The sequence below is a fragment of the Lissotriton vulgaris genome, chromosome 2_1 (assembly GCF_964263255.1).
Source record: "Lissotriton vulgaris chromosome 2_1, aLisVul1.2, whole genome shotgun sequence".
Lineage (NCBI taxonomy): Eukaryota > Metazoa > Chordata > Amphibia > Caudata > Salamandridae > Lissotriton > Lissotriton vulgaris.
This window is the reverse complement of record NC_141687.1, coordinates 829,738,842-829,753,058: the sequence shown is the minus strand read 5'-3', so window position 1 is coordinate 829,753,058 and position 14,217 is coordinate 829,738,842. Positions and strand designations below refer to the sequence as shown.

At 45.2% G+C, this 14,217-nt stretch overlaps 1 protein-coding gene across 1 annotated transcript in view; it reads left to right on the top strand.

Moving 5' to 3' along the window:
- The window catches only part of C2_1H21orf58 (chromosome 2_1 C21orf58 homolog), a 113,682-nt gene that overhangs the window by 25,621 nt on the left and 73,844 nt on the right, over positions 1-14,217 (top strand). Inside the window, exon 2 of the mRNA XM_086958710.1 lies at positions 1,490-1,550. Within this exon, the coding sequence (XP_086814836.1) occupies positions 1,490-1,550 (61 nt within the window). The remainder of the gene's footprint in view (positions 1-1,489; positions 1,551-14,217) is intronic.

The window sequence follows — 14,217 nt, the reverse complement described above, 5'->3', positions numbered from 1 at the left end:
AAATTGTATGGTCTTGATAAAAAAAAACACTTTTTACTGAATTGTAAATCTTTGTTCTTGAGGACTGTGATTAGGAATAGGGTTATGCCTATATTACTTACCGCTAATTATCTTTACACTACTCTTCCTTGTGACTTTCCCTCCCAAGCAAGGGGGGAGTCATTTCATCAGTTTAAGATACCGATGGTTTAGTGGTCTCAAATTGATATATGGTAGACTGCCCCTTTTATAAATGCAAGGTGACTGTAAAGTGGCTTGTCAGTGTAAAGGACTGTGAAGAGATAGAGTAGGACTCAGTGGAAAAACGAATACCAATTAGCATTTGGGGCATCCTCTGTTGCCCCATCCTTTCCTGGGAGGTTGCCAAGTATGTGTCTGATTCCCTTTATTTCAATGATGTGATACATTTACTGTCCTTCCTGCTTTGGGAGGGCTCTGAGATCTTTCTTCTTGCCCACCTTTTGTGAATGGCTGTGAAAGATTCTTAAACCCCTCTGTTTTGGAAATGCTGTGAGAGCACTTTCACTGGTTCCTGTAGTTCTGAAAGGCCCTAGAGCAACAACAACCCAAACGCAATGTTGACAGGCACCATGGTCATTGATCTCAGCATCTTTATAATGCTGCTGTCTAGAGCGACCTGGGGCTACTGGGTGACCTACGTTTCTGAAAGAGACAGCTGACCTGGAACTAATACATGTTCGAATGTACTAGCGTTTTTCCTAAGCCTCCTCATCAGCCTGTCCTCCAACCTCACTAGACCCTTTTACCTAGTACCCTTCTCAAGCAGCTATATGTTGGTAAGCATCTCGTTTTGCCCTGAGCCTCGTTTCTACACGTCTGATACTCAGATGCGTGTGTCCACCTCCTGCTCGATCTAGAGGTGTGTTACACGCACACTTCTAGAGAGCTGATTCCTGCCACTTCATTGGCTCAAAAACAGTGGCCCAAATCCACTGCTGCTATTTCTTCTTCTCCCTCCTACTCTAAGCAGCTCTTTCACTGCCATTGGTGCAGGATTTCCCAAGCTTTCTGAAAGTGTTATTTAATGTGTTTTTATATTGCACAACGCTGCTGTTTACAAGGCCTGGATGTGCTGTTGGATTTTCATAGGTCCATAGTGTCATCTGCAGGTGGGGTGTTTCCATATGATGGGAACCACGTAGAGGATCAGGTATTTTTCCTGCTCAATTGAAAACTCAACGTAAAATGATACATGTATCATTCTCAAAACGTGTCATCTACTTATCACCAACTCCAGTCTGTATTAAACTCCATATTTGTGGCGTGGGTCAAGGTGATCACCATTACTTAATTCAGTTTGTGTTGTGTGCTTTAAGGGTCTGTATCCACCTACATTAATAAAATATTTAACAAGCAGACGAAAAAGAAAAGAATTGATAGATGCAAACAGAAACATACACTAGCTACTGGTGCTTCCTTCCTCCTTCAAAGATAATGCTCATAAAGTCCCATTTCCCTTTCTCTACAGAAACTGGAGAATAGGCGAGAGTATGCAGAGGAGAACAATGATTCACCAATGACAACAGCAAGTAAGAGTCTCCTAAAATTTTACACTTCTGTTCTCTGACGCTTGGGGCATTAATAAGAATCTAGGGATCATGGTGTCTCTGAGATAAAGGGATCAGTAAAAGGTAGCTCGCCAGGTGAATATGTATCTGATGTCGTCTTGTCAAAGGAGGAAGTTAAGTTAAAGGCTGCGTGCCATGATGCTATGTATTTGACAATAATGTCCCGCACACCATTTCTCTCTTTTAGACGGAATTTATATGCAAGTAAACTATGCCTCTTTGCCCAACTAGTCTCTAGGTACTTCAGTGTGACCCCCAAGAATGATGTGTAAGTTCCTTCCCAAGAATCTCGAGAGTTGCTTGAGTTACCTGAGCCTGATCCAGACAGATGATGCTTGGGAGGGGAGGGGATGTGACTTAAAGGCCAGAGCGGCTGACCTTGAAGCTGGGGAACCAGGTTCAAGTCTGGAGGAAGGCTCAAACATCCTGTGATTCTGGGCAAATCATGTAAACTCCCTGTGCCTAAAAATGAATGTGTCTATCTTTAGTGCAACTGGAGCCCATGTAAAGCGGTCTGCTACCTCGGGGTCGAGTTTGTGTTATATAAAGCTGCAAATAAATAAATAAAGACTGACCATGTTGTCTTAATGTTAGGAGAGTTTTCATCTTTCACACTGATTTCTTAAACGAGTGGCACACTCATGAAATACCTACAGCAGAGACGTGTTGGCAGGTGCTCAGTGGAGGCCTGTTGCGTTCACTCTTGTTTCTTTAGATCTTGCAACGCGTTACAGGGAATTCAACATTGAATGAAGTGGTCATTCTTCAGATTTGTTGGTTTTTGTGAGGGCCTTGGTATTCCGTCACCAGGCTAGGAAATGCTAGCACATAATAACAGATAATGTAGTGGAAAAATGTGAAATGTAATTGATGGTTTTGATGAGACTGCAGAATCCATGATTATGAAGAATCAAAGTCTGATATGTGGGAATCCGGATGTGTGGGATTCAAGAATAGTTGCTATGAAAGCATTTAGGATTAACTTGTGAGGCACATGACTACTGAGGGTAATGTAGAGGGTTGGCTTAATAAACCTTATAAAAATTAGAAAGGCTCAACTTTAAAACTTATGAGAAAGTACACGAGGATACAAAACCATTTAGTCAATCAGGAATTAAAAGGCGCTTAGGAAATATAAACGTATTTTGAGATGTAAGATGTTAAGAGGTTAACACCAGGTGCCTACAGTGATTGCCTCTGTGGACGCTAAGGTTTATTGGGTACTGGTTGACTAAAGTTCCAAAAGAGATCAGTCACAATATGTTCATATTACCTTGCTTGATGTGCTAGTCAGGTAGGGCTTCTTTTGCCCTAAAGCTGCATATATATCTAAAGGTTTTTATACATCATGCAACTAGGATTTCCTAAACATGATTTCACTGTTTAAAGTCATAGGTTTCAAATTCTTAACAAAATAGAACAAAGCTGGAAATTAACAATTTTCTTTGAATATAAAATATAAAAGAAAGTATATGTGCTTTAACTATTCTAATGTTCATGTAATTCCCAAATCTTACACTAGACGTCACACTTCCTACCTCCACATACAGAATTCTTTTGCTATGTATAATGCCCAATGCTTATTAGAAAGCATGGCACAGTGATACTGGTTAAGTCAAATATTTGCTTAAAAACATGAAAAGCTTTACTCTGGAATGTGGTGGACACACAAGCTGCCAACGGAACACCACTGACCCGTCTCATTTGCCTGATCACTTCTCTGCCAGGTTGCACCAGTCTGGGAAAGAAACCCTTGGATGTCCTATTGCAGTGGGTATCTGGTGTCTGAATCACCGTCTCTCTCATAGGTAAGACCTTTGTGGATCAATTCAATCCACAACAGAGCGGTTTCCCACCTTCGTGATCTGCCACGAAACCAAGTAGGTGCCAGGTACTACTTCATGAGAGGGGAGGTGCAGTGACAGCAGTATGAATCCATCAGAGCGCTAATGAATGAAGCAGCACAATGTCCACATATAATGCACTGTCTGCACTAGAATAGCTGTAGTGAATTTAATTCCTTAAATTTGCTCCCCCATGGATGGAGGAGAGAACTCGTAGGGATTATACCATCAAGCCACTGAACATACAGCGCAGGGGATGCCCGGCTTCACCTTGTGGATGCCCTCTCACAGGGAAAGCCAGGACGGATTCCCCAGTGGTATACAGCGCCAGGACGCCACGTAACGAGGAAACAGTGCGCTTTACAAGTATACATACATTACATTACATACAGAGGACATGCAGTCCTATTATTCTGACCCTGCAAGGTGTCTGAATACTTTAATGACTGTGGGTGTACGAACATTTTAGTTAACAAATGAGATCATACATATTTTAACGCTTTGACAGCCTCAGGTGCGCAACAAAGGGGAAAACATATAAAAGCACCCTTGACCACAAGATGATCCGTCCTCGGTGAAATGAATGGGGGCTATTTTCACCCCTGAATGTGCTCAGAAAGTAAGGCAAAGCCCCTCGAAATGTGCTGTTGGGGGTTATGTGTCATATCTCATGAACTGCGATAGGGTATTGATGGGGTCACTTTAAAATTTTCATTAGAAAGTCAATAAAATAGAAGGCAAGGTTGCAGTAGTAAAAGAGTCTGTGCTGGAGTCAATGTCATCATTTGCAGGAATAAAATCGTCTGTGCCCATTTCGGAAATTATAATAGGTTCCTTAGAAGCTCTTTGGACAACACAGCACGAAACCAATGAGTTGTCTGGGAACTTCCAACATTAAAAAGCTCTGTAAATTTAGACAGCGAAATGTAAAATCCTAGAGAATTACCTGTATTGGCTTGTTGGGCAGGAATAATGCAAATTACTTGACAAATCATCAAATTTCAGTTAAAGATTTTTAAAGAAATTAGCTGAAACTCGCCAGTGACCTTTAGTGAGAGAAAGACATTGCATTTAAGCACTAAGGGCAAGCAGAATGGCCATATCTATTTTTTTCAAACTGTTTTTATTTAACGAAAGATTCTGGTCATCACTTACAATTAATCATTGGTTGCATCAGTATCACTCTTTAAAGTCGAATAAATACATGGCATTTGATGTTATACACAGCAGAGGAAGAAAAAAAACTCAATAGTCCTGCAAATCAAGGAAATAGTGGTTTGTCTAGGCAGGATGGCCATATCGAACAAGGAACTGTGTTGCTGACTTTGCATTAGGAGCACCTTATCAGCCCACCACTCCGAGGCCACACCCCCTCTCTTCGCCATTAAAGGATGTGCCTCAGTCGGACGCGCAGCGGACGAGCGCAGCGGGCGCGACGTTTGCGCGCCGAAGGCGCACCTAAGGCAAGCCCGTCTGCGCCCGTCCGCGGCCGGCCGGGGCACGGGGCACGTCCCCCTGCCGGTTTAATTCAATACACCTCTTCAGATCTGGTTCGATTATATCCACACAGGTCTACCTCCCCTTGACTCTGTTGGACTCTGAGCCACTGGGGTTTCTCTGTACCAGAGACACATTCCCCGAGATAGTAACAGGCTCACCCCCAGCTCTCCCTTCAACTACCAATCTTCTTTCCAATAATCATACTCCACCTCTCAAGCTGACAGTGATTTATCTCAACACTCGATCGCTGGTAAAACACCAGCTGGAAATCTTTGCCCTGTTAGACTCTGAGCAACCGGATATACTGTTGTTAACGGAGACTTGGCTGAACGAGGATTCTGCTCCCGATATACTCGCTGCAATCCCTACTGGTTACTACATCCTCCAGGTAAACAGAGCCTCCGGGAGGCCGGGAGGTGGGGTAGCAGCAATTATTAAAAACCCTATTCGGTTTTCCGCCTTGACTTTAGTCGGCATTCCCTCCGTCGACTATCTTGCGCTGAGACTGGAATCCTCCACCACCCCACTTATTTGTGTGTTAGTTTACCGCCCCCCCCCTACTCATGCCTAATTTTCCTTTGTTGTTTGGCGATGTGTTATCTCAACTTATCATCAACAATTCAAACATCTTGGTCTTAGGCGATTTTAATTATTGGCCTTCCGATGCAAAGGAGAATGCCTGCTCTATATTATTTACCGATCTCCTGTCCAGTATGAACTGTATAACACATATAAAGACAGCCACTCACATTAAGGGCCATATTCTGGATCAGGTTTGGACATCCAACCTGGAAATCTCTACCCCTCTCATTTCACCCTGCCTCTGGTCAGACCATTTTATAATCTCCTTCTCCATTACGGCTATCCCCAGCCTTAGCAGACCCAAGGAAGGTAACCTCTTGGCCCGGAATTGGAACAAGGCTAATCTCAATTACTTTACTACCCTACTCAAAACCTCCATCCCTTCCAGTCTGGGATCTATTGACACCCAAGCCTCTGCCCTCACACACTGGCTGGAGTTAGCCAGTGACATCGTGGCCCCACTCAGACAGATAAAGCTTAGACGTCCGCATGACGCCCAAAAATGGTTTACGGATGACCTCAAAGCCTTGAAGTTGGGCCTTAGGCAGGCTGAGCGCCAGTGGCGACGTGGCTATGCCCCCGACATGAAACTACGTTTCGCTACCTTGCTCAAAGATTATAAACTGGCGGTCCTGCGAACCAAATCCACCTATTTCTCAAATAAGATTTCCTGCTCCGCCACCAAAACCAAGGACATCTTTTCTATTGTGGAGGAGTTGTCAAACCCAGACAGGATCACCCCTAAACCCCTTCCCTCCCGGGCACTCTGTGACTCCCTAAATCTTTATTTCGTGGAGAAGATAGCCAACATTAAGAACAGTATCTCATCTTCAGTCCCACCTCACCCCCATGGGCCTGAATCCACCCTGCCTTTCTTCAACCCTAGGTAGTTGACCCAGATACCTTTAATCTCGGAGACAGAGTTTCCCGCCCTCCTTAAGAAGGTTGCCTCTGGATCCCCTACTGACTGCTGCCCCCCCCTTAGTCCTCCGCGAGGCCTTCACAGTCTGCCCCTCTCCCCCTCTGGCACTGTTGAACAACTCTCTTTCCTCTGGCACTGTTCCCGGATCATTCAAATGTGCTGAGGTCACGCCCATTCTCAAAAAACCCACAGCAGACCCCACAATTATGAGTAACTTCTGCCCCATTTCCCTCCTTCCCTACCTTAGCAAAGTCCTTAAGTCCCACGTGACTAATACTTTGAGTACCTTTATCGAGGACTCTCAGTTCCTTGATTCCCAACAGGCTGGTTTCAGACCCAATCACTCCACGCAATCTGTTATACTTTCAGTCATGGAGGAATTGCGGAGAGGAGCGGACTCTAACATCAGCCAGGTCCTGGTGCTCCTGGATCTGTCGGCCGCCTTTGACACGGTCGACCATGATATTCTGGTCGGCCGTGTCGAGGAGGCCGGCATCCAGGGCTCTGCCTGGGCCTGGGTCCGCTCCTTCTTGAGGAACCGCCATCAGGCCGTTCGTCTCTCTCAGTTTTCTGCGGACGAGGTTGAGCTAACTTGTGGCGTCCCGCAGGGCTCCTCCTTATCTCCCCTCCTTTTTAATTTATACCTTACCCCCCTTATCCGCTCTTTACGAGGCAGCTGTGTCACTGCGTTTAATTACGCGGACGACATTCAGCTGGTCTTCAATATTAACTCCACGGACCAGTCTATTGACAATTTTCAAACTACTCTCTGTCACATCAGTGACTGGATGGGGGCGAATCACTTGAAACTTAACCCCGACAAGACAGAACTTCACCTTGTTGGGGGTACAATCAACCCCTGGAACTCCACCTTTTGGCCCACAAGGTTGGGCACCCCCCCTAATCCCGTTAGCTCAGTGAAGAGCCTTGGGATCATCATTAGCAATGATCTCACAATGAAATCCCAGATTAGCGCGGTGGTGTCCTCCAGCTTTTTCCAGCTGAGAAAAATCCGTAAGATTTCCTGCTTCCTGACCACCGAAGCCCTCACCCTGGCATTATTGGCGTTAGTCATATCCAGGATAGACTATGCCAACTCTCTCTATGTTGGCATACCGGCATACCAACTAAAGAGGCTACAACTGGTCCAGAACCAGGCAGCACGGCTCATTCATCACCAACCCAAACACCAACATGTATGCCCCCTCTTAAAATCTCTTCACTGGCTCCCTGTCGCTGAGCGGTGTAAATTCAAACTGGGCTGCGTTATTTTTAAGTCCCTTGTTGGTACAGGACCCTTGTTCATCTCCTCACTTCTGCACCCTTATGTCCCTTCTCGCAACCTCCGTTCCGCCCACCTGGCTCTACTTCAGATTCCGACCTTCAAACGTAAAAAACAGGGAGGACTTAGGTTCTCATTCCTTGCACCTTGTTTTTGGAACGCCCTTCCACTAGGCTTGAGACTGGCCTCCCCCCTAACCCACTTCAGGTCTCTCCTAAAAACCCACCTGTTCCACATAGCCTATAACTAATCTTCTTAGCCTCTTGGACTGTCTGTTTTTTTTCTGTCTTTGTTCTTTAGCGCCAAGAAACCGTCAGGTGTTAGCCGCACTTTATAAATTCTTTTTACATTACATTACATTACATTACATTAATCCTGGGCTCTGCTCAGAGTTTGACAGGATTTCTGTATGGAATTGCTCAAAATCTAAAGCCAGCAGGTTGCTCTTTAGACTGAGGTTAGCTGCAGCGCCAAGGTCTGACTGGACTTTAAGTCAGTGCCTTGCACCGTAGACACCGCTTCCTGAATGAAAACAAGCACTGTCAGAGGTTCATTGTATCCACATCGGGTTTAATGAGAGCATCACTGCTACCGAATGCAGGCGTTAAAGTTCTCTCCCATTCTTCACAAACAACTTTCCATAATGTAAAGGGCAACCCATTATCATTTCCCAGTCTCTTGATAAGCCTGTATCTATTTCCGGGCTACGTGGTTGAGGCACTGAAACACTTTTTAGGAACTGTAACAAATCTGCAAAAGTTTATTCTAAGAACTATTCTTTTTTATGCTCTTTTTGTGTCCAAGAGATGCTGCTGGCCGCCAGGAGCATCAGGCCCGGACTGGCCGTTGAGGGCACCGGGCAATTCCCCGGTGGGCCGCATGGTTGGGGGCCGGTTTTGGGCCCCTGGGGCCGTTTTTGTTACAGGGCCGTTATGCTGCAAAAACGGCCCTGTAACAAAAACGGCCGAAAACCGGCCCTGTCACACAGCGAGGTCGCACCTCTCCCTCCTCCCCTCTCCTCCCGGAGGGGGGAGGGGGGCCGGCCAAGCACTTTGCCAGGGCCGGTTCTGGTTCCCAGTCCGGCCCTGAGGAGCATGTGTTCTGGCCGACTTTGTGTTCTTGTCAGATATATGGATCCAGGTTGAGGAGATTGAGTGTATTCACAATGCGACTGGGTTTTGACCAGGCACAGCCGCCAATGGACCTGGTGATGTTTGCAGTATCTGGGAGTACGTTTTGCTGGGCAGAGTTACATCGTGTGGATTTCCCGTTAAGGCAGTTGACATTAAGACTAGAAATACAAAATATAGTGAAAATAGAAAAACATCAATATTGCCTTTACACATGATAGAATCTATATTCAACGTCTATAAAACACCCAAGAAGGGCAGAGCTAGTGTAGTATACTTTACAGTTTGACTGTAATTTTGTGTGACAAAGCTTTGCTGTTCAGGTGCCGGTGTAGGCGGTTACTACCTTTGGGGTGACCCTCAGTGCAACAAACAGGCTCAGTAGTTGACATTGTGCAATATGTTGCTGATGCACCCAGAGATACTTGTTTTCAAAATGTTTTTTTGTTTGCACCATTATGGTATTCTGTCAAGCTTTCTTACAAATTCTTCTTTCTCTTGCTCTTTTTCACCAATGGTGTTGTCCTTTGATCAGGGCTCACGTTTCATTTCAACTGTTGTATTTTTTGGGGATGCTTGTTTATATGATACTTGACATTGGTGTTTACAATCTATTGCAGCTTTAAAAATATGTCTCAACATTTGCTCTAAAAAGCGCTTAACAAAGATATTTTTTTTACAAAAAGCCTTATTCTGGCAGTCTTATAGTTCAAATATTCTTTCAAGAAAATTATCAACTGTGTATGCTGATAAACCTCCCCAAACGAAGGCATACAAATAAACACACACGCTGTATTTCTGAATGTAAAATAAAAACATACACCTAACAGCAGAAGTGCTGCTTGTGTCTACTTTTTCCTGCCTTTTACAGGCTGAAATATAGGTGTATAGAGATGATTTGCTCTTTCACCCTCTCCCTCTTCACAACAGGTCAATTCTGTTCAATTGGATTTATCATGCATGCTGAAGAGATAAATGACAGAAATTAAGAGCAATCGTGAACATTTAGTGTGTCTTTTGATGTTTTTAAGTGACTGGGTAAATAGGTTTCGCCTTTGGGACCTTATAAGTGTTTAGCCATGCAACACTTGATGTTGTTGCACCAAGGATATTGTGCTGGATAACTAAATACTTATAAGGTCCCAAAGGCGAGACCTATTGGCTATGCCAATGCTTGTTTAAACATGGTGCGAACTCAACCCGTAGTTACTGGATCGCTTCACATGAGCACAAGTTACACCACACAACATCTGTTATGCGAGGCGTCCTTGGGATCGGTTTGAAGAATATGTTCCACCTCTCAATCTATCCAACGACTGGAACTGCCATTAAGGCACAGCACGTTGAACCGATTAAGCGAGGGACGTTTGTAGGGGGAGATTAGGAACCAGGAAGGAAAGGAAGGGAACAGCAGGGAGGGAGATCTGAAAAAGACAGAAAGAGAACAAAAAATCATGAGTAACTGTCTTTTCTCACTTTCTATATATAGTAATAACAAATACACCTTATACTGTCTAAATACCTGTAAAGAAAAAGAATCCTTCAGGGGAGAGATAAATGATGACGGATGTGGGGATATAGGTGCAGCTGCAATAATACAAAAAGAATGACAGTGGCTTATAACCTCCTTTTATACTGACATATACAATAGCAATCACCCAAGTACTATTCATGGCATAACATACCCCTATCACACTCCTTGCGCACTTCACAGGGATCGAGAGTTTGGATACCAATCCTGATCAATCCCTGTTAATAAAGGAGTACAAGACATAGGGATTAAAACACCATCCTATCTGAACACCTCTTCATCACAGTGCAAACAAAGGAAAGTATTCGTCTATGTGTTGAATTCACACAAAAACGATGGTCGTTCAGTTACTGCCCCCTGAACAGAAATCCAAAGCTGGAGCAAAGTTTTTCCCCACAAAGCAAGAGAAGATCGAGCAAATTGTATTTCAGAAACATCCATGGATTATTCAACATCCACAACACCGTCGGCCGACAATACCGACCGGGCCAAATCCATAGAACAAAGGAGGGGCGAAACCCATGTACACAAACAGACACAAACAGCCCTGGAAAGCCTCCTTCAGGACTCTAGAATGTTTGCAAAACGCCAAGAGCAAAAACAGTCCAGGTGCAAGCACCCTTACCACACCAAACACGAACCGCCAAAGCACGAACAGCTCGGACCGGAGAATTCCCGATGCTGAGCAATGCGCCCCGTCCTTCTTATGCTTCCGCGATCAACCTCTCGCGAGAAAGCAAAGGATCATGGGAGCAGTAGTTCTCCCGCCGCGTTCTGCCGGGAATTGTAGTCCCTTAGCGCAGCGCGATCGTGACAACATCACATGCATTGCTTATAGGCATGGGAAGATTAAGTGATTTTCCCAGAATCACATGATGTTGGGCAACACTACTAGCCTAGTTCCCAAGATCCCTAGTTGGCAGCTATGGCTCTAACACAACATCCGGACCGGAGCCGGACAGGCAGAATTCAGATGAAAGCTCGGCTCATTTATGGCCTCGAGGTTCCAACAGGGTCTTGAGCTTAGCCAGTGCTAAGCTTCAGGCTCGAGCTTTCAGTAGCTCTGGTAAAAATACAGATCGATTTCGGAACAATAAATGTTAAAAAAAAACATTACGGTAAGCCATGTTATAGTTCACGTTGTACTTTATCTTGCATACCTTCAATATACACCCTGTGTCAAACATGCCCACTTTTTAGAAGTGGAAAGTGAGAAATAAAAATAAAAAATTATCGGGAAAATGTATTTCTTCCATTGACTACCATTGGAGAAAATGCAATTTCAGGGGGGAGACAGCCGAAATAAACCCATTTTTTACTACACAAATCGGGAGTCTGCCTGAATGCGGTCAATTGGCATGTATGCTGTGATCACCCTACCAGTGGCACATTGACAGGCACGGTCAGCCCACTCTCTAACTATTTCATCTATGTCTAGCTCACCTACTAAGGAGAAAGCTAGCTCCACAGCACAACTTGGCATGTCGACTCTAGCAGCATACAGTGCGCATGCCAGTACAACTACAACCCCTTTACTATTTTCAGCCGCTCACATGCCATAATGGTTCGGGTGAAGAAGTTAAAAGTGTGAAGAAGTTAAAAGTTAAAAGTTAAAACTTCCTGAAAACAAGACCGTTTGAAGAAAGCGTGCTGGCAGTTCCTGATCAGCAAGTTCAATGTTGGCACCTCCTCTGACAAAATAACGGCAGCTGCTTGGATCGGGATGCACTTGCTGCCAAGAGCGCGCCATCTTGTCGTAGGTGCACGCTCCTCGGCTCGTGGAATGCCACTCGGTTCAAAGGCCGCATTGTTGGGGAGAAGGAAGCCAGCGTGCGCTGACCGCACAAGGCAATTGCCTAATTACAGTAAATAAAGTGTAAATTTGCTGGTTCTTTTAATCTCGCGACCTGTAGCAGACAGACAGGCATGACTTCAGAATGCGAGTGTGCACACACACTGCATGGATTATATTTCCCCAAAAAAATACACAAACCCTGGCTAGTCATGCATTTCTGTTTCTTTTTCTTTTGAATTGGAAACACATGGCATTTGACAGATTTTGTATCAAGGTCACTTAAAGCACAAATAAGAAATTTCTCTACAGCCACCTCACGGGGCAAACAAAAATAAAAGAGAGATGCGGCCTCTCATTGATATGATCACATTCTCAGATAGCATCTAATAACCGCTTTAACAAGGTATGTGTAAACAAAGCCTTAGTTTCAAGTGGGTCGGAAAATGAAGGCATAACAGCAACGACGGAGCAGCAGCTGAGCTCGTTCCCCTGCAGATGACGTGTGAGCAGGAGGCGGCGACAGGAGCACCATGCATGTCTGCCAGCACTAAAGTAACGAGCGAGTGGGAAAGTGCTGCCGAGAGTACACACAGCGTTTCCCCTGTGGGAGCGAGCAGGGGAGCCATCTGTTTGCAAGTTAATTACAAACATATGTCGCCAAAACTCGCTCCCGCAAGTGAGTCGCCAAAGGTGCACGCGTTGCCATTGAAAGCAATGCTATGCGTGCACGTTTTGGGGCGAAAAAGCGAATCGATTTCAAGAGGTTTCCTCCTATGCAGCGCATGCGTGCTGTGTAGTCGAGACCTAAAAATGAGTTTGAAAAAATGTAACCAATATGGTGGCGCATCAAAGAGCCTCTTTAGAGGTTGCCGGTAATGCGGCATCGCCAAAAAATGTTGGATGTCCAGCCTTTCAACCTCTATGTTCTCCCCCTTATTTATAACAGTGGTGGGGATAGATGGGCATGCAGTGTTTCCAATGATGGAGACACATCGTTCTGTGCTGTTGGAGTCACACTGGTTGCAGCACAACTGCCCTCTTCTATAGTGTCAGAAGGGCTGCTGTATGTAAGGTAGGCTTTCCCTTTCCATGTTTGGGCAGTGATTTCCTCTTCTGGAACATCATGATCTGCATGGTTGTACTGTACAGGAAAAACAAACAATGTCCTCCAAATGTTGGGAAAAAGTCCATGCAACTGAGGCACATTAATCTTTTATTTGAAACAAAAACTGCTTTGGATGTTTACCATTGTAAAATGCTGTATTCCAATCCATGTTTTTTTTTGGTCAGCATGTCCTCCCCAAAGAGGGGTACACACGCTGTAATGGTGGAGTAGCGTGCGACCTATGAACTTTGTCCTCCCCAAAGAGAAACAAGATATATACGAATCAGCCCTGGTCCTGCTCCAATAAGAGCAGTCCACACTGAACTGCCAGGCGAGTTTTCCCCTGCAAAGGATGTACCAGCAACCTCAGATGAACTTCAGCCTGGTTAGACATTGTAGTGGAGTGTAGCATCTGTCCTACGGCACAATGATACAGGACCCATGTCTGGGCATCCCCTTTCCACCCAGGGCATCACGCTGAAGAAAACAAAAAAGTGGAGGGTGAAATGCTTAAAAGAATCTCAGTTGCTGATAATTACTCTGGGCTGCACCACACTACATTGTTTTTTGCCCACTGTTGAGGGCCGGACTGGGAACCCAAAGCAGCCCAGACAATTTTTCGTGCGGGTTGGTGGCGGGGGTGGAGGTTATGCAAGTGTGAAGTGCTGCTGCTTATCATTACGGGCCCCCGGCCCTGCTGCTTTTGTTACTGGTGGGCCGATATTGCAGCATTGCTGCAAAATCTGCCCCCACCACTCCAAAGCTGGCCCCCACTCTTCCAACCTCCCGGGCAAATGCCCGATGCCCACTACGTCCAGGACGGCCATGCCACTGTTGAGACCTAATAGGCAAAAAACAGCCTCAGGCTGCTTGTGTTCGCATCTACGGAGGAGCAGGCCTGGCAGTTCGAGCTGGGCTGTTCCTAGTGTAGCAGGAC